At 38.4% G+C, this 19212-nt stretch overlaps 1 protein-coding gene across 8 annotated transcripts in view; it reads right to left on the bottom strand.

Moving 5' to 3' along the window:
* Positions 1 to 12898: 12898 nt before the first annotated feature.
* LOC124719913 (zinc finger protein 708-like) overlaps positions 12899 to 19212 on the bottom strand; it is a 120125-nt gene continuing 113811 nt past the window's right edge. For all 8 annotated transcript variants that reach the window (XM_047245103.1, XM_047245099.1, XM_047245104.1 and 5 more), the window contains one exon: positions 12899 to 16461. In XM_047245103.1, the coding sequence (XP_047101059.1) occupies positions 14985 to 16461 (1477 nt within the window). In that variant the 3' untranslated portion in view covers positions 12899 to 14984. The remainder of the gene's footprint in view (positions 16462 to 19212) is intronic.

The raw sequence follows: 19212 nt of genomic DNA, 5'->3' as shown, positions 1-19212 counted from the left end.
TCAGCCTTATAAATGCGCCTGTCACTTTCCAAAGGTTCGCTGACTTGTTATTAAGATGATTAAAGCCTACAACGTCTTTTGTGTATTTTGCTGGTATCATATTTTCAAGGAGTACTGAGGAACGTTTGGTGAGATGGAGGTACGTTGTATCAAGGTTACAGTACACACATTTGAATTTAAAGCTTTTGTTCTGCACAGTCAAAGGTTAACTTGGGACATATTATCAGTTCAGATGAGGTTAAGACAGATCCACTGCTAACCAAAGCAGTTAAGACTCTTCCAGGCTCACTGTCATTAAAGAGATGCAACCTTTCTTGGCCTCACTAGTTATTACCATCTTTGGTAAAGGATTATGCTATGACAGCCGACGAAGTTGTTAAAGTAAGGTATAGTGCTTAAGTGGACAGAGGGATTTGAAATGGCTATGAGGAAACTTAAATATGATTTGAGAGGTTCACAGTAGTAATATACTGATTATGAAAAGCCTTTTATCCTTTTAACAGACACCTCAAATATGCTATCAGTGCTGTTCTTTGTCAAGAATAGTTGCTAGCACTTAAATTCGGAGTCAATTATTTCAGATGTTATTTCCATAGAAGAAAATTCTCTGTGGTCTCTGATTATACTGCTATTTTGTAGACGCTCAGTTTAAAGGACCCCAACAGTCATTTGACTCGTTGGGCATTAAAAGTATTGAAATAGGATTATGACGTATGCCACAAACCAGGCTGCTCACACCCGAATGCTGATGCACTGAGCCATAAGGTCAAAATGATTCAGACTGACAATGTTTTAATAGAAGAACTGAGACACGTACAGTGTCACTGGTACAATTATGTTCCACATTTTGTCACAGTTCATTATATCCTATGCCACATAAATCCCCCTGAGCAACAGAGTCATCATTGCAGAAAGAGTTGCAAGCATGTATAATAGCTCAGTATCATGACAGTTTGCAGGTGTGTCTTAATGGACAAAAAGCCATGAATGCCAGAAAAGACACACGGTATTGATGGGAAGATAGACAGACTGATGTTCAGAAGGACATAATAAACTACTTGCCTTGTGGCCCTACCATGAACTTAAATTGCCTTGCAAACACGTCTAGGCGCTACAGACATTACAACACCATTTCAGAATGTTGTCTTAGACTTTGTCAGACCGTTGTCACAGACCACATAAAATAATAAATATATCCTACCTATCACTGATCTTTTCCTAAATATGTAATTATAGTACAAGTTGCAAATATGACTACAGAAACAGCAACAAGTGCCTTTGTCAATAGTTAAGTTCTATCATTCAGAAGTTCTGATCATATTTTGACTGAACAGAGGATTAATTTTATGTACATCCTGTTTTTACAAGTGTACAAATTACTACGAACCAAACAACTGAGAAACACTCCTTTCCATCCAACAGGTAATACCCACCTCCAATGTGTACATCAAACAACAGTTAGGATTTTGTCTTACTACATAAACCACTCAGTGACTGGGACAGGTAGGTCGCCTATGTAACTTCTGCGTAAAATAGTCATATACACCAAGCGGTTCTATGCGCTACAGTCTGGAACTGTGCGACCGCTACGGTCGCAGGTTCGAATCCTGCCTCACACATGGATGTGTGTGATGTCCTTAGATTAGTTAGATTTAAGTAGTTCTAAGTTCTAGGGGACTGATGACCTCAGAAGTTAAGTCCCATAGTGCTCAGAGCCATTTTCTTCGAATGTTTTCTTTACAGCAATAAATATTTTTCTTTTGCCGAGCTTCGTACGAAAAAAAACATACACCAAATTTTCACTTATTATCATATTTCCACTTTACTATCAAAATTTTATTTAGAATTCATAGTTCTCTTGTCCACAACAGGCAAGTAAACTTCTTGAATGAGATTTTCACTCTGCAGTGGAGTGTGCGCTGATATGAAACTTTCTGGCAGATTAAAACTGTGTGCCCGACAGAGACTCGAACTCGGGACCTTTGCCTTTCACGGGCAAGTGCTCTACCAACAAATGTCCCGAGTTCGAGTCTCAGTCGAGCACACAGTTTTAATCTGCCAGGAAGTTTCATATCAGCGCACACTCCGCTGCAGAGTGAAAACCTCATTCTGGAAACATCCCCCAGGCTGTGGCTAAGCCAAGTCTCCGCTATATCCTTTCTTTCAGGAGTGCTAGATCTGCAAGGTTCGCGGGAGAGCTTCTGTAAAGTTTGGAAGGTAGGAGACGAGATACTGACAGAAGTAAAGCAGTGGGTACCGGGCGTGAGTCGTGCTTCGGTATCTCAGTTGGTAGAGCACTTGCCCGCGAAAGGCAAAGGTCCCGAGTTCGAGTCTCGGTCGGGCACACAGTTTTAATCTGCCAGGAAGTTTCACGTAAACGTCTTAATTAAATACATGAACAGACAACAGATAAGTGCATTCATTTATATAACAGTTAGGAACCAATCTCCCCCCATGAACCATGGATCTTGCCATTGATGAGGAGGCTTGCGTGCCTCAGCGATACGGATGGCCGTACCGTAGGTGCAACCACAACGGAGGGGTATCTGTTGAGAGGCCAGACAAACGTGTGGTTCCTGAAGATGGGCAGCAGCCTTTTCAGTAACTGCAGGGGCAGCAGTCTGGATGATTGACTGATCTGACCCTGTAACAATAACCAAAACGGCCATGCTGTGCTGGTACTGCGAACGGCTGAAAGCAAGGGGAAACTACAGCCGTTATTCTTCCCGAGGGCATGCAGCTTTACTGTATGGTTAAATGATGATGCCGTCCTGTTGGGTAAAATATTCCAGAGGTAAAATAGTCCCCAATTTCGATCTCTGGGCGGGGACTAATCATGAGGACGTCGTTATCAGGAGAAAGAAAACTGGCGTTCTACGGATCAGAGCGTGGAATGTCGGATCCCTTAATCGAGCAGGTAGGTTAGAAAATTTAAAAAGGGAAATGGATAGGTTGAAGTTAGATATAGTGGGAATTAGTGAAGTTCGGTGGCAGGAGGAACAAGACTTTAGGTCAGGTGAATACAGGGTTATAAATACAAAATCAAATAGGGGTAATCCAGGAGTAGGTTTAATAATGAATAGAAAAATAGGAGTGTGGGTAAGCTACAACAAACAGCACAGTGAACGCATTATTGTGGCCAAGATAGACACGAAGCCCACACCTACTACAATAGTACAAGTTTATAAGCCAACTAGCTCTGCAGATGATGAAGAAATTGAAGAAATGTATGATGAGATAAAAGAAATTATTCAGGTAGTGAAGGGGGACGAAAATTTAATAGTGATGGGTGACTGGAATTCGTCAGTAGGAAAAGGGAGAGAAGGAAACATAGTAGGTGAATATGAATTGGGGGGTAGGAATGAAATAGGAAGCCGCCTTGTAGAATTTTGCACAGAACATAACTTAATCATAACTAACACTTGGTTCAAGAATCATAAAAGAAGGTTGTATACCTGGAAGAATCCTGGAGATACTAAAAGGTATCAGATAGACTATATAATGGTAAGACAGAGATTTAGGAACCAGGTTTTAAAATGTAAGACATTTCCAGGGGAAGATGTGGATTCTGGCCACAATCTATTGGTTAAGAACTGTAGATTAAAACAGAAGAAACTTCAAAAAGGTGGGAATTTAAGGAGATGGGACGTGGAGAAACTGACTAAACCAGAGGTTGTACAGAGTTTCAGGGAGAGCATAAGGGAACAATTGACAGGAATGGGGGAAAGAAGTACAGTAGTAGAAGAATGGGTAGCTTTAGGGATGAAATAGTGAAGGCAGCAGAGGATCAAGTAGGTAAAAAGACGAGGGCTAGTAAAACTCCCTGGGTAACAGAAGAAATTTTGAATTCAATTGATGAAAGGAGAAAATATAAAAATGCAGTAAATGAAGCAGGCAAAAAGGAATACAAACGTCTCAAAAATGAGTGACAGGAAGTGGAAAATGGCTAAGCAGGGATGGCTAGAGGACAAATGTAAGGATGTAGAGGCTTATCTCACCAGGGGTAAGATAGATACTACGTACAGGAAAATTAAAGAGACCTTTGGAGAAAGGAGAACCACTTGCATGAATATCAAGAACTTTGATGGAAACCAAGGTCTAACCAAAGGAGGGAAAGCAGAAAGATGGAAGGAGTATATAGAGGGTCTATGCAAGGGTGATGTACTTGAGGACAATATTATGGAAATGGAAGAGAATGTAGATGAAGATGAAATGGGAGATACGATACGGTGTCAAGAGTTTGACAGAGCACTGAAAGACCTAAGTTGAAACAAGGCCTCGGGAGTAGACAACATTCCATTAGAACAACTGACGGTCTTGGGAGAGCCAGTCCTGACAAAACTCTACCATCTGGTGAGCAAGATGTATGAGACAGGCGAAATACCCTCAGACTTCAAGAAGAATATAATAACTCCAATCCCATAGAAAGCAGGTGTCGACAGATGTGAAAATTACAGAACTATCAGTTTAATAAGTCACACCTGCAAAATACTAACACGAATTCTTTACAGACGAATGGAAAAACTGGTAGAAGCCGAGCTCAGGGAAGATCGGTTTGGATTCCATAGAAATATTGGAACACATGAGGCAATACTGACCTTACGACTTATCTTAGAAGAAAGATTAAGGAAAGGAAAACCTACGTTTCTAGCATTTGTAGACTTAGAGAAAGCTTTTGACAATGTTGACTGGAATACTCTTTTAAATTCTAAAGGTGGCAAGGGTAAAATACAGGGAGCGAAAGCCTATTTACAATTTGTACAGAAACATGATGGCAGTTATAAGAGTGGAGGGACATGAAAGGGAAGCAGTGGTTGGGAAGGGAGTGAGACAGGGTTGTAACCTCTCCCCAATGTTATTCAATCTGGATATTGAGCAAGCAGTAAAGGAAATAAAAGAAAAATTCGGAGTAGGTATTAAAATCCATGGAGAAGAAATAAAAACGTTGAGGTTCGCCGCTGACATTGTAATTCTGTCAGACAGCAAAGGACTTGGAAGAGCAGTTGAACGGAATAGACAGTGTCTTGAAAGGAGGATATAAGATGAACATCAACAAAAGTAAAACGAGGATAATGAAATGTAGCCCAATTTAGTCGGGCGATGCTGAGGGAATTAGATTAGGAAATGAGACACTTAAAGTAGTAAAGGAGTTTTGCTATTTGGGGAGCAAAATAACTGATGATGGTCGAAGTAGAGAAGATATAAAATGTAGACTGGCAATGGCAAGGAAATCGTTTCTCAAGAAGAGAAATTTGTTAACATCGAGTACAGATTTAAGTGTCAGGAAGCCGTTTTTGAAAGTATTCGAATGGAGTGCAGCCATATGGAAGTGAAACATGGACGATAAATGTGGTGCTACAGAAGAATGCTGAAAATGAGATGGGTAGATCACATAACTAATGAGGAGGTATTGAATAGAATTGGGGAGAAGAGGAGTTTGTGGCACAACTTGACGAGAAGAAGGGACAGGTTGGTAGGACATGTTCTGAGGCATCAAGGGATCACAAATTTAGTATTGGAGGGTAGCGTGGAGGGTAAAAATCGTATAGAGAGACCAAGAGATGAATACACTAAGCAGATTCAGAAGGATGTAGGTTGCAGTAGGTACTGGGAGATGAAGAAACTTGCACATGATAGGGTAGCATGGAGAGCTGCATCAAACCAGTCTCAGGACTGAAGACCACAACAACAATAGTAACCAAATTTGCAACAACCAGAGGACCTCTATATCAAGTGTTTGGAGTTAACACTAAAGACTAATTCATGCAATGAGTAACCTACAGATATCATGTACTTGACAAACTCGCCTAAAATATGCGAACCACAGCTATTTGAAATTACCCAAGACTCTCGTAGTATACAGTACTGGGAAGTTATGTTGTATAAAACATTATTATCTGGAAGTTGTGTTAACCACTTGTAGACAAAGAATAACTTGCTCTGCAACATTTTACTGGTAGCCAGGCCAATGCATGCATATAGTGTGGCATACGTTGCTGTTTGGCAGCATCTTTGCACATCACATAATCTATATTCTTTGTATGTAATGTATAACACTACAAGAATAAGTTCTCGTCTTCGTAATAAGCGGTGAAATGTATCATAACTCACGTGGATTGATCTGGTGAAACAAGCGATTTATCGTTACGAATTTGGCCATATGTCATTATAGGAAATGTATTACTCCTTTAAAAACTACACTTTCCTCGATTTTCCACCTAATTTACAATAGACTTCAAATGTGAAGTCCTTAACGTAATAGGTAAGTCCATTGTCAGAAGATACTGTTACATGTCGAGACCCTAAATCCAGCATGTTAAAAATATAGGGAATCTATGGTTGGTACTAGTATGTGGTAGATTATCTTCCTTTAAGCTTCAACACAGTATTTCATTTGAAATACTCTTGATCAGTCAATGTGCATCATTCTTATGCAATAATGATTTTATTTCTTTCTTCTATGGGTAACTCCAGGGAAAACTTATTTATTACGCGCACTGCAGTGATATATGTTATCTCTCCATCCACTTTTGGTATCGTGAACTACACTGCATGAACTCTGGCCAAGTAATATAGTAGTATTTCTTAATTGTAGTTGCGCTTCTACTGCATCTACCACTATTCAGATGTCTAGTCAAAGTTAAAACAAGTTGTTCCCACAAGACCTGGTGGTATCTGCCTGTATTACAAATGGTTAACGTCCAAGTGGACATAATTTTGATACAACCCCGCAGATATGAATAAATTTATGCATGGATCCATGCTTGTACCATTTTGCCGTTAGTCCAATAGTGCTGGCACATCATACTGAGGATTATGCTAGCCTCTTTTAACCTGGTTATCTGTTAAAAAATCCATGTAGAGCCATTGGTTCTCATTCTCAGTAAACAAGGAGGAATAGGGACAACTTTTCAATGACATGGTTTCTTACACTACTGCTAATGCGTGACGAACAGTCATCCTCTACTTCTGGAGAAATTCTGTAGTCACACATCATTGCAGTTAGCTTCTTAACCTTCCCTGTTATTCCTGTCCCTGCTACCATGTCCCTGCTACCATGTCCCTGAATCTGTTCTGTTATCCTTCTTCCATTAAGAAAGGACATGTCTGAAAAAATCTTGCCCATGTCACTCTCTTAGTACCATAGCATTCATAGTTCCGTTTCACTATTCCAGCCAATAGTACAGAGTTTTCACTGCTACCTTGGTACAGTGTCCGCTTTAGCTATTCCCCAGAGATTTACTGCCTGGTATGTGCCGTCTCAATTGGTTAGTTAAGCAAGGAGCCAGTGTTATTTTCTAGAGGAATGATTTGGCACAGTAAGTGTTTGAGCAGTGACAGGAATACCGCTAAGCACTTCGTCTTGGCCCCCACTAATTCTATATATGATTTATTGACATCATCTTGGCAATTGGAATATGTATGCTCTGTTAATTATGGACTTACCACTCCCAAAGAGAACTATCTGGAACCTTGATCATTCTTTTAAGATATTCATACGGCATGTTTCAATTGCAACACCCACAAAGGTAATTCCATCTAGTTTAGAACTGCATCCTGTGTGCATCATAATCTGAAAGATAATAGCACTGCTCTCTCTTACAACCACTTACATTTAACGTAAGGATGTAAGCCCATTAAACAACGATATAGTGTGAGAAATGTGACATGCCTTGCTCGATGTACAGCCCTCCTGTTTATTCCATATTATTAACTGCTCAACAATTTGTATTTGACAGGAACCAATGGGACTCGCTAGACAGGCAGTTAGTGTCTTTTAACATCTACCCCACGCAGATGAGACAGGAGGATGTTGTTGGGCCTTCTGGTTCCTCCAGGGGCATAACATGGAGCGATTAGCGATCAAAGAGACCCTTGTCTAGTCATGTCCCTTATTTCTGATTCGTCTTTGTACTATGGTCCATTCTACCATCTGTCATCTTGATGTCACACAAAAACATGCGTAACCTACTTGCACACTGAGAACTACAGTACCTCAACTAGGGTTGTAGTGGCTCCAATCACTCACACCCAACTCAAACATCTATGAAACACAACGTTCGCTCTTAGACAATTAGCAGTGTGTTCCCTGAGTGCATAACTATCTTCAATTGCTACACTACTGTGTTATTTTGACTCAGTGTTTCACCTACCATTACACTGCTTTGAATACTATGTATACACAGGCAATAATGTTTCATATTGTTTGCAGTTTGAACACTGATCTATATTTTTATAATAATGGAACCTCCATTTGATGCTTATGAACACTTGTCCTACATTACTGGACGCCATTGTGCGAGAAGGGATCTCAGACATTATCTACTTCCTCCACCGAATAAAATGAGGCATTCAGCAGAACAGAACCACATTTCCCAAGCAGTTCCTAGCCGATGCACCTAGCATCACACCAATTTCAGCCTTGCTCACTGCTTCAAGAAGAAATATGAATAATGAAGTCTTTTACCAATGTGGCCACCACCAATGTTATAAATTACGCTCATACTCTAATTAAATACACACTAACCCACAATTTTGTGCATTTGTCCCTCCAGTAAAGTGTTTTACCTGCCAGTTAGGCTCTGCTATTTTGATGACGTAAATGCAAACTCATCTGATGATCACAATTCCGTTTATGGAAAGATTTTGAATGCTTCATGCAAACTGTTCAACTGCTCTGTGCTTCGCCATGTGTCACTAACCAAAATATCTGTGTATCTGGATACATTACTGATACAGGTTAATTTTGTGATCCTTTCATTTCCACTGATACGTACCACATTTTGCATTCACACATAGTACACTCTAAATAGCTATACCGTTGGACCCACCCCAGTGCCTTACACACCTAAAAAGTTAATGTACTATTTGCCAGCACTGCATCACTGAGAAAAACTTTAAATGCTTACCCTCTTTAAACTCACTTATCTCGCGTATCTATAGGCGTTTCTGCTCATTTCACCTTCCTTTACCACCTTTAGCTTTGACATACTTTTATAGCAGCAGAATAATCTTCTATGGCTTCATGACACAAATCGTGTATGCCAGGGGCACACTCACTTCGATTCCTACCACTCGTAGGTTCATTACACCTTGATAGGCTGACGAGATGACGAAAAACGTCCGATTCATCTACTAACAAGCTCCTGCCCTTCCTTTTGCTTCTCTTTATGATTAAATGTAAGTTTCAGTAATTGTAGTGCATGATGTCACCTCTTTTCCTGTTAATGTATTTCTGTTTTCCAATTCATATTGTCATGTTCTGCCATCTGTATTTACCACCTAATTTAATTAGGACTGGTATGGACCAGTTAGCTCCCTCAACAGTCACAAGACTACAGTCCTTTTCAAAAATTGACTATTGTGAACACCTGTTTTCAGTTCATTACATAGGCTATCCTGTGTGGCGCACAACATGCCAGTTTGCTTGAAACATCATGAGCCTAGACAGTTGATTGTGATTCCCTTCCTAGTTCACCTCCTATACTTATTGCACCATCCGTTATATTTTAATTCATTATAATTATAAATGTAACGAATAGTCTCAACTTTAATTTCGTTACAGACAATTGAAGCTGGTTTGGCCATTTCCCTAATAGCTAAGCCCTCTATTCTTTCCCATAGCTCACCAAGGAAGTTATCACTACTGGGTAGGTCTACTGCCTCCTATTGTGATATTCTTGTCCTAAATCTAACATCTCCATATTCATGCCAGTTTACATAATGGACACTTCCAGAATATGGTTTCATTCTCTCTAGATTTTCAGGAAAGTGGGGATAGAAACTCACATTTGGTTTCCTAACAAAGTATAGAATTAGCACAACTACAGTAAATCACACACTTTGGCCAAATGTTGACCTAATTCTGAAATATACCAGGCTATAACGTCTTGTGTTCTTTCTAACACCATGCCAAAAACAACTGGCTGTGTATTCAGTCCTCTCAACATTCAGCCCCACTTAACATAAACCATCACTATTTTTTCGAAAGAATAATAAACGACCAACTTATGCAAAGTTTCAAGATAACTAGCACCTGTGCCAGGCTATAAATACTGCTGATCAATCATTTTGACTGCAAATCCATTGAACCTTTGTACTTTGTTGCAATTGCCTCTACATGAGTGCTAACTCTTGCAGTATGTAAGCAGAAACAACCAGACAATATGTACTACCATCTCTGTATTTTCACTCCGATTTAATGCTCCTTCACTGAATTACACACACTGTTCATTCTGTGAACAACCAGTCACAGTACCACTCCACAATGCTATGCGAGTTTGGTTTTAATGGAAGTGCAGCTGTGCTGAAAACAAATTTGGTATCCCTGCTCGGACTAATGCTTATCGCTGTGATAAAGCTCCTGCGAGCTTCACTCTTTGTTATGCTGTATCACGAAATCCTAGTATGCTGGCATGTGCAGCTCAATCACACTGAAGCCAACATTTTGGCTACCAACTGACAAATTCATAATACAGCCACTGTGCTAATACTGCAATATAAAGAACTTAAAAACGCGACCCTGCGTGACTTAATACATACGGAACTGTGCAAACTGACTGCTACTTTGGAAGTAACCAAAGCCTTACAGATCTTGTTGTGTAACACCCACAAAACAGTTGCATGTTAATACCCTGCACACTACCATTCAGCCAAGACTGCAACAGAGACTCAGCCCTAACTTAGTGCCCACTGAAACCTTCCAGCAAACCATAACTAGTACTTCATTTCATGCATCAGTACACATGCAAATGATGTACTCCATGTAAGTGTCACCCTTGCCGTATTATTGCACTGCTGCTATTGTACAACTGTCATCGTCTATAGATGTGTTAAATATACAGATATCCTTGTCTGTAACTTACACCAGTTGCCGATTTGAGTGTTATCACCTCTTTCCCTGTCACCTGTGTACCTAATTATGAATGCCATGTTTGGCAAACTGACATTCTGATTGTTTGCAAGGGGTGTCCCATCACACTGTCATGTACTTAGAGATTCATCTGTGCTTTAACAATATTACAAGCATCCTACCTTATTACTCTGCGCTAGTGTCATTAAATGTGAAACTGAATTGATTTTAGAGGAAACTAAAGAATTCCCTTGCTCTCACACTGTTGAGGCAATGTACAAATTTTTGTTTAGGCCCATTGGGAACAGATTACCATATTTGATAGCACAGTCAACTATAGTAGGAGTTCTCTGCTGTGACCATGCATTAACACTTCAGACTTATTGAGTTTCTCTGATGGTAGACTTTTATTCAACATTCTTATTACATATGTATCACACCCACCATTAGGTTATCTGATCATTTAACTTACACATGCTACAGCTTTGAACTTTTCTGCTAATTTGCCTGAAACACCTTTCGTGGTGGCACCCAACCAACAGCCTGCCCACACACACACACACACAAACACACACACACACACACACACACTTTCTACAAACCACTCATGAATACTAGCTTTGGAAATTTGCAAGTTACCATTGACCACGGCACTGCACACATCACAGAGGAGTAAGCTGGAATACCTATACAGAGTGGTTGACCCAGTGTCATCTCTCTTCCAGTCACTGTACTTGTCCTCAGAATGGTTGTATGGATCATATGTAATCAAAGATATTGTGAACCATTCAGATCACGTGGTGCACGAGCAGCAGCCGTTGGGTAATTTAATATTTAAGTGGATTTTGGATCCTGGCAAAATTCAGTCATGACTCATTTACAACTAAACATTAGGAGATGAGATGCTGATATGTATTAGTTTGTTTCTATTGTGTAATTTTGTCATTTTGCAACATGTGAGAGCATTACATTCCACTTAGCTAAGGACCGAACCAATGACATTACTTAAAAATCAATATCAATTAAGTACATGAAATAACATTTAATAAAACAACGATAATGTTACAGTTTCTTAAGGATATTAGTTTATTATGAGTATATTATCAGTTTTAATGTATCCTTCAATAACTTTGCAATTTTAACTTTTGTACTACAAACTGCAGATTATAGGAAAAATAATGAATCTTCTAAATATTATTGAGCTAAACCTCCTTTTGTATTGAATCCACATCCTAAAATTGACTTATCCTTGACCATTCTAGTACAATAGTTTATTCTGTGATGATAAGCTTAGGTTATGATTTTATTAGGTGCTGTTACACTCTTAATTTATGGGTATCTATTGTGTTTATGTAGACTCAGTTCTTTGCCTAGTTTTCCACACAACCACTGAAGATGTTCATTTTCTGCTTACATTTCGTGTACCAGACAAATGCTACATGAACCATCTTTAGCTCACACAAATAGATATTCAGTCCATATTGTGTACCTTTTGAAACACGTTACTACAAATTTTACTGTTTTTCTTAGACATTAATGATATGTATACTCGCCACACTTAGTAGTGTATTTTCAGACTCATCAGAATATAAGCCTATTGTCCAGAAACATGGCTTTTCTTTCCTTTCATTGGAAAATAATATTTAATACAATGGTATGTGGATGTTGCCTATTATGAGTAATCTATACAGCAGTTGTGGATGTCCCATCATGAGAAAGATGGAATAAAATGTAATCACATCACTACAAATTGTCACAGCTGAAGTGTAGCAAAACGGAACAGTGCCAATCACTTACTTATAACTATCTCCAGTTGTTACACGTGTAGTTGACATACTAACCCACTTTCACCAATAACAAACAGGTCGGAAATCAAAAATAAAAACAATCGTTCTGAAACTAAAAATAAAGCATGAATACAGATTTCCAAAGACGTCATGTTTATTTACACAAATTAAGGAAACTATCCACATTGAAAACAACTTTGAATGAAATGCAAGAAATATTTAGTACTCATGTTCTGAGCTCTCCCAAGTGTTGTTCTTGTGTATACGAATAACTGGAATCAAATTGTAAGACCTAATGTTTGTTTACCTATTTCATTTTGTGTATAACTTACATGGTATTGAATGCTGAAAAAATAATTAAGAGCTTTGGTGCATAACACCTATCTACATTATCTCTATCACGTACAGAGCTTAGTAAAACAAAAAAATTCGCAAAAAAATATAGCTATTGTGCACTGGTGTACATGGCAACCACGAACAATGAATTTATTAGATTACACATTTTAACATCCGACCCATTTATGTAGAGATGCACTGGTGAGCAAAACTGTCATGAATACTGCCTGCAAGGAGTATGAATGCCCCATGTTGTATGCACATGATGCAATAAGCAGATTACAAGTATATAAGCAGACCAGAAATTAACATTGAATTGTTCTACCAATTAGATGGGTCACAGACATATAAATCCAATGACATAAGTGACTTTAGCAAAGGGCTGGTTACAGTGGGATTGTAGTTGGGAACAAGCACCTCAAAAGTGGTGAAGCTGGTAGGCTAGATCTATGCTACTTTTGTGAACATCTGTGGAAAGTGGCTTAAAGGTGATAAACTGATAAACTTATGAAAACATGTAATACACCTATCCATTACAAATCATGCAGGTCAGAGGCTTGCCTGCTCTGTGAAGCTTGACATGTGGCAATATGTCATATCTAATTAAAGAAAACAATGCTTGAGCAGCCATAGACGTTTTTGAACCCACAAATCAATGTATATTGTTGAACATGGGGCTCCACAAAAATGTTCAATTGCAACTGCAGTGGGCAAGGGATCATTGATGCTGGAATGAAGGTCAATGCTAATGTCAACTGCCAACTGTCAGGATATGTGACATTTCCTGTTACACCAGGTCAGTTGCAACATCCAGATATGCTATCATCTAGGCGAATGGCACTACGTGGTGGGCCCATTATGCTATGGGGACAGTCACTCAGGCTCCTTTGGGACATCTGGTAGTAATTGAAGGCATCATGAGAGTTGCCGACTATGTGGGTTATTGCTACTGCATAGATTCCTTCATGCCTGATATGCTCTCCCACGGTGAAGGCATCTTACAGCAGGATAACTGCCGATGACACATATGCAGAACGACTCTACAGTTGTGTTAGTAGTATGGTACCTAACATCTTGATCACACCATGTAGCTGATCTGAACGTGTGGAATGCAACTGGTACAACATACATCCAGAAACACATAAATGACATGCCAAGTCCATATCGTGTAGAACTGTCGAAGTATTGTGTTCCAAAGGTGGACAAACATGCTATTAAGCAGGTTGCTATATTTGTTGTTACTCTTACTAATACAGGATTAGTACTAACAGAACATAAATGTAAACTCTATTCATTTCACATACAGCAGATCTCTTGCGAAAACATACCTGACTAAAATAATTGTCATAATCATGTTTCTCCAGTGTTGAGTTTACTAGCCTTTGTGAAGGAAGTGCCATGAATATATTTTTGATGTCACTGTTTCTAAAATGCACAGTTACAAGTACTACATGATGACTATGTTTGGAATAATAAGCAGCAAGTCATCACCTATCCTTGGCCTTATACTGAATATTGCATGGTACTTATGATTCCTGACAAACAGGGATTTATCACAATACACAATTTTCTTTTCTCAAGAGCTATAGGAAAAAACAGCAGTGTTATTGACAAAAACACATTTGAGTCATGTTTCTCGAGTATTTAGTAATACAATTTCTTGACATCTCAAGCAGCAGATATGGATTTTTATATTGTCACATTATCTGTTACCACTCTATAGTACACATTGTTTCACAATTATACCATATTTGTATGTTATTTCACGGGCATTACAATTTATTCTCCCCTTGCTTCTTCCATTATTTTACACACCTTGAGGGCATCAACCAGGAAAACCTATTTACAAAAAACTAACACTTACTTGTAGTTTCTTTCTGATGTATCTTGAGAGTGCCCAACTGAGTGAAACTTTTGTCACTGGTATCACATTTGTGAGGTCCCCTTCCAATGTGTCCTAATGCATGTATCTTGAGATAAGCTGATCTAAGAATGATTTGCCACAAACATCACTTTTGTGAGGTCTCTTCCTGGCATGTATGATTCAGTGTCTTGAGATTGCCTGCTCTAGCAAAAGATCTCCCACGAATCTCACATTTGTGAGGTTTCTTTTCAGTGTGAATTAATACATGTTTCTTGAGATAACGTGTGAGGGCAAACGTTTTGTCACAAATCTCACATTTATGAGGTTTCTTTCCAGTGTGAAGTAATACATGTTTCTTGAGACCGTTTGAGAAAGCAAAAGATTTCCCACAAATCTCACATTTATGAGGTTTCTTTCCAGTGTGAGGAAATACATGTGTCTTGAGTTCCCATGAGAAAGCAAAAGATTTCCCACAAATCTCACATTTATGAGGTTTCTTTCCAGTGTGAAGTAACAAATGTTTCTTGAGACTGCTTGAGTAAGCAATAGATTTCCCACAAATCTCACATTTATGAGGTTTCTTCCCAGTGTGAATTAATTTGTGTGCCTTGAGATTGCTTGTCCTGGCAAAAGATTTCCCACAAATCTCGCATTTGTTGGATTTTTTTCCAGTGTGAATTAGTGAATGACTTCTGAGAGCGTCTGTCCTGGCAAAATATTTCCCACAAATCTGGCATTTGTGGGATTTATTTCCAGTGTGTATTAATTTATGTCTATTGAGAGAGCTTCTCCTGGGAAAAGATTGTCCACAAAGCTCACATTTATGAGGTTTCTTTCCAGTGTGAAGAACCATGTGTTTCTTGAGATGGCTTGGGAAAGCAAAAGATTTCCCACAAATCTTACATTTGTGAGGTTTTTTTCTAGTGTGAATTAATCCATGTTTCTTAAGATTGCCTGCACCAGCAAAAGATTTGCCACAAATATCACGTTTGTGGATTCTGTTTGCAGTAAGTAGATCACCCTGGGATCTGACATTAACAGTTGTAGATAGAGATCCATAATGATTTGTTTCCTCTGTATCATTTGTCATGTGTGTGTTACCTATGTCACTAGCAGCTTTCCACATTTCCTTGTATGAATTCAGCTCATTGTATTCTGCGATAGAAACTTCTGGCTCACTATCTGAGAAGATACTGCTTTGATGCTCTTCACTATAGCCATATTTTTCATGGTTTCCAGCAGTTAAGACATGATGATTCTCACTCATTCTCAAATGTTTTTTCAAACTAACATTACTGTGAAATACTTCACCACACCACTTACAAACATACGAAGGTGGTTGCATGCCATCAATGTGCATAAACACATGCTTTATGAATCTGTATTTTGAAGGAAAGCTCTGTTGGCAGAAATTACAGCTATATACATATAATTCCTTTTCCCTCGTACTACAGTTATATTGTGTGGCAACTGAGCAGTTCTTATCAACAGTCATATCTTTTGTATTGGTACCAAACTCATGTGTTGACTTCATGTCTATCACCAACTCATCCTGGACCACTCTATGGCGACTAGTTTCTTCACATGGTATGTCACAGCACCCACCAGCACACTGAGTCAATCTGAAGAGTAATGAGGATAATGTTAAATATTGATATACGTACAACAAAGAAATAATATTTAGGTGTCCATAAATCCAGTACTATAAGCGAGAATTCATAAAATTGCATAAGAAGTTACATATATAGTAACTGTTAGTGATTTAAAATTAAAATATTCCACCACAAGGAAGGAACTGATGAGGTAAAAATAATGATTAATCTGAGTCACTGCCAATTTGATTTGAAATTTTTAGATGGGAATTAAAATAATTCACTTGCAAGTGTTACAAGATCAAGACGCATCCAACACATGGCTAAGAAAAGGTAATATATACAGTGAGACTGAAGGATTCATGATTGCAATACAGGATCAAACAATAAACACCAGATATTACAGCAAGCATATTATTAAAGATCCCGATACCACAACAGATAAATGCAGACTTTGCGAACAACGAATAGAAACAGTAGATCACATCACAAGGGGATGTACAACACTAGCAAATACAGAATACCCCAGAAGACATGACAATGTAGCAAAAATAATACATCAACAACTTACCATACACATAAACTAATAAAACAACACATTCCCACATACAAGTATGCACCACAAAATGTACTGCAGAATGATGAATACAAATTATACTGGAACAGAACCATTATAACAGATAAAACACCACCACATAACAAACCCAACATCATACTCACCAATAAAAAGAAGAAATTAACACAACTAATCGAACTATCCATACCCAATACAACAAATATACAGAAGAAAACAGGAGAAAAAATTGAAAAATACATCCAACTGGCTGAGGAAGTCAAAGACATGTGGCATCAGGATAAAGTTGACATCATAGCAATTATACTATTAAGTACAGGAGTCATACCAAACAATATCCACCAGTACAACAACGCAATACAGCTACAACCAAATGTAGAAAACAGCTACATCCAGAAATCTGTAATTATTGATATATGTTCAATTACCCGAAAGTTCCTAAATGAAATATAATGTATACTGTATAGTTAAAAGGAAGGCATGCTTGATCAAGGCCGACGTCACTTTCCATTTTTAACCAGACATAACGTTTGAGACAGGAAAGAGAAATAATAATAATAATAATACAATTATAGCTATGATAGTAGTAGATGTCGTGAAAATATACTTACAGCAATGGATAAATAATTTGCTCACTTGTGACAAACATCAAAGGATAAGGATGCAAGTCATGCATCCAAAGTCCCTGTTGTGAGCCAGTTTAATTATTAATGCTGATGAACAGAGAAAATGAGCAAATAAGCTTCTAACGAACACTATATGCTTTCCTTGCAGCAAAGGTGAAGTCATTGCAGCAGCAGGCATCTGGTGTCAACAAAATGCTGTTCAATCAAACCTACTGTTTGAATACCAGTGGGTGTAAGCATGTCAGAGTGTGTAATATTGAATAGGGAGTTCTAATAAGTGGAATCAGTTGAAAACCATTGATTTAGTGATGACAAAATAATATTCTCGTTGGACGAATGACGTTGACCACGCAATATGTCAAAGTTAATTTCGGCCTTGTTCCACAGAAAAGTTTGCTCTCCCCTGCTGTTACCACGTGATCATACCATCTCTGTAGGGAGTCAGTTGATATAGTTAAAATATTTCACCACAGAAGGAGCACAGATCTACAGGAGCAGACTTTCAAGTTTAATGAAATGCAGTACAGGATGAGCTAATGTGTTGGCAAAGAAGGCAGTCACATATCCTCCAATTCTACAGCACGTTGTGCACTTATCTACTGTCCATAGCTTGCCAAACTCTCCATTCATTGGAAACTATAATAGCTCGACTCCCTGATGCATTCTGTGCATTGACTGCAGTGGAAATGTATGATTCAACATTACCAGATGTGGGCACTGAATTACAATTGTTTATGTACCCATCTGTAAGTAAGAGTTTATAAAACCTCTCTATTTCAATGTAAATAAACAGTTACCACCATAACCAAGTGGAAGAAACAGTCTCACCACAAGGGTCTTTAAATGACCGGTCCTGCTATGATGAAGGTAGAAACCAGAAGAACAAGGCAAATGGATCATTACTTCCTGATATTAGAAATGCTTTGGTTATTGGGGCTTCATGCTGCGGAAAATAATCTAGTTTTTACACTGTTGACACATCCTGTGGGAGACCACTTAGAGCATGTATATATTTTTCAAAAATTCAGTTTCAGTCAAAATATCAGCTACTGCAGGAAATTTTGCATGGCGTTAAGGGAGTAACATACTGAACAGCCAGCAAAAGCAGCGACATTCTACCACCTGAAAATGTAAAACTAACACCATATTCATATTTGGCAACATCTCAGTGGAAAATCAGGTTATCTGCAGGTATTTCTGATTTGCTCGCCACATGCAAGTCAACGTATTTTATTTCAGTGAGAAATACTTAAGCCTCCCAAAGCTATTTGTATGGGATACATCAATCTTATAACTTTCGAACAGGACTATCTAAATTTAAAGCATATTTTCAAAGTACATGTAGGAAATGACATGCCACTCAATAAATTTGTTACATGTGAGGATTGCTGGAGTAACTCTCAGTATAGCTTGCTGGTTACAGATAAAACTAGTAAATTGAATGAGAGTCAATAGAAACGGAACTTGAACAAATACCTTCAAAAAGGCAATGCACCAAAATGCACATGTGTCAGTATATTGTACACTATGTACAAATTTGAACATGTGTTGTACATTCATTCAGAGGATGCAAAGCACATG

Source organism: Schistocerca piceifrons, chromosome 11, assembly GCF_021461385.2.
Source record: "Schistocerca piceifrons isolate TAMUIC-IGC-003096 chromosome 11, iqSchPice1.1, whole genome shotgun sequence".
In the NCBI taxonomy this organism is placed as follows: domain Eukaryota; kingdom Metazoa; phylum Arthropoda; class Insecta; order Orthoptera; family Acrididae; genus Schistocerca; species Schistocerca piceifrons.
The sequence above is the reverse complement of the archived record's forward strand: the minus strand, read 5'-3'. Positions and strand labels throughout refer to the sequence as shown.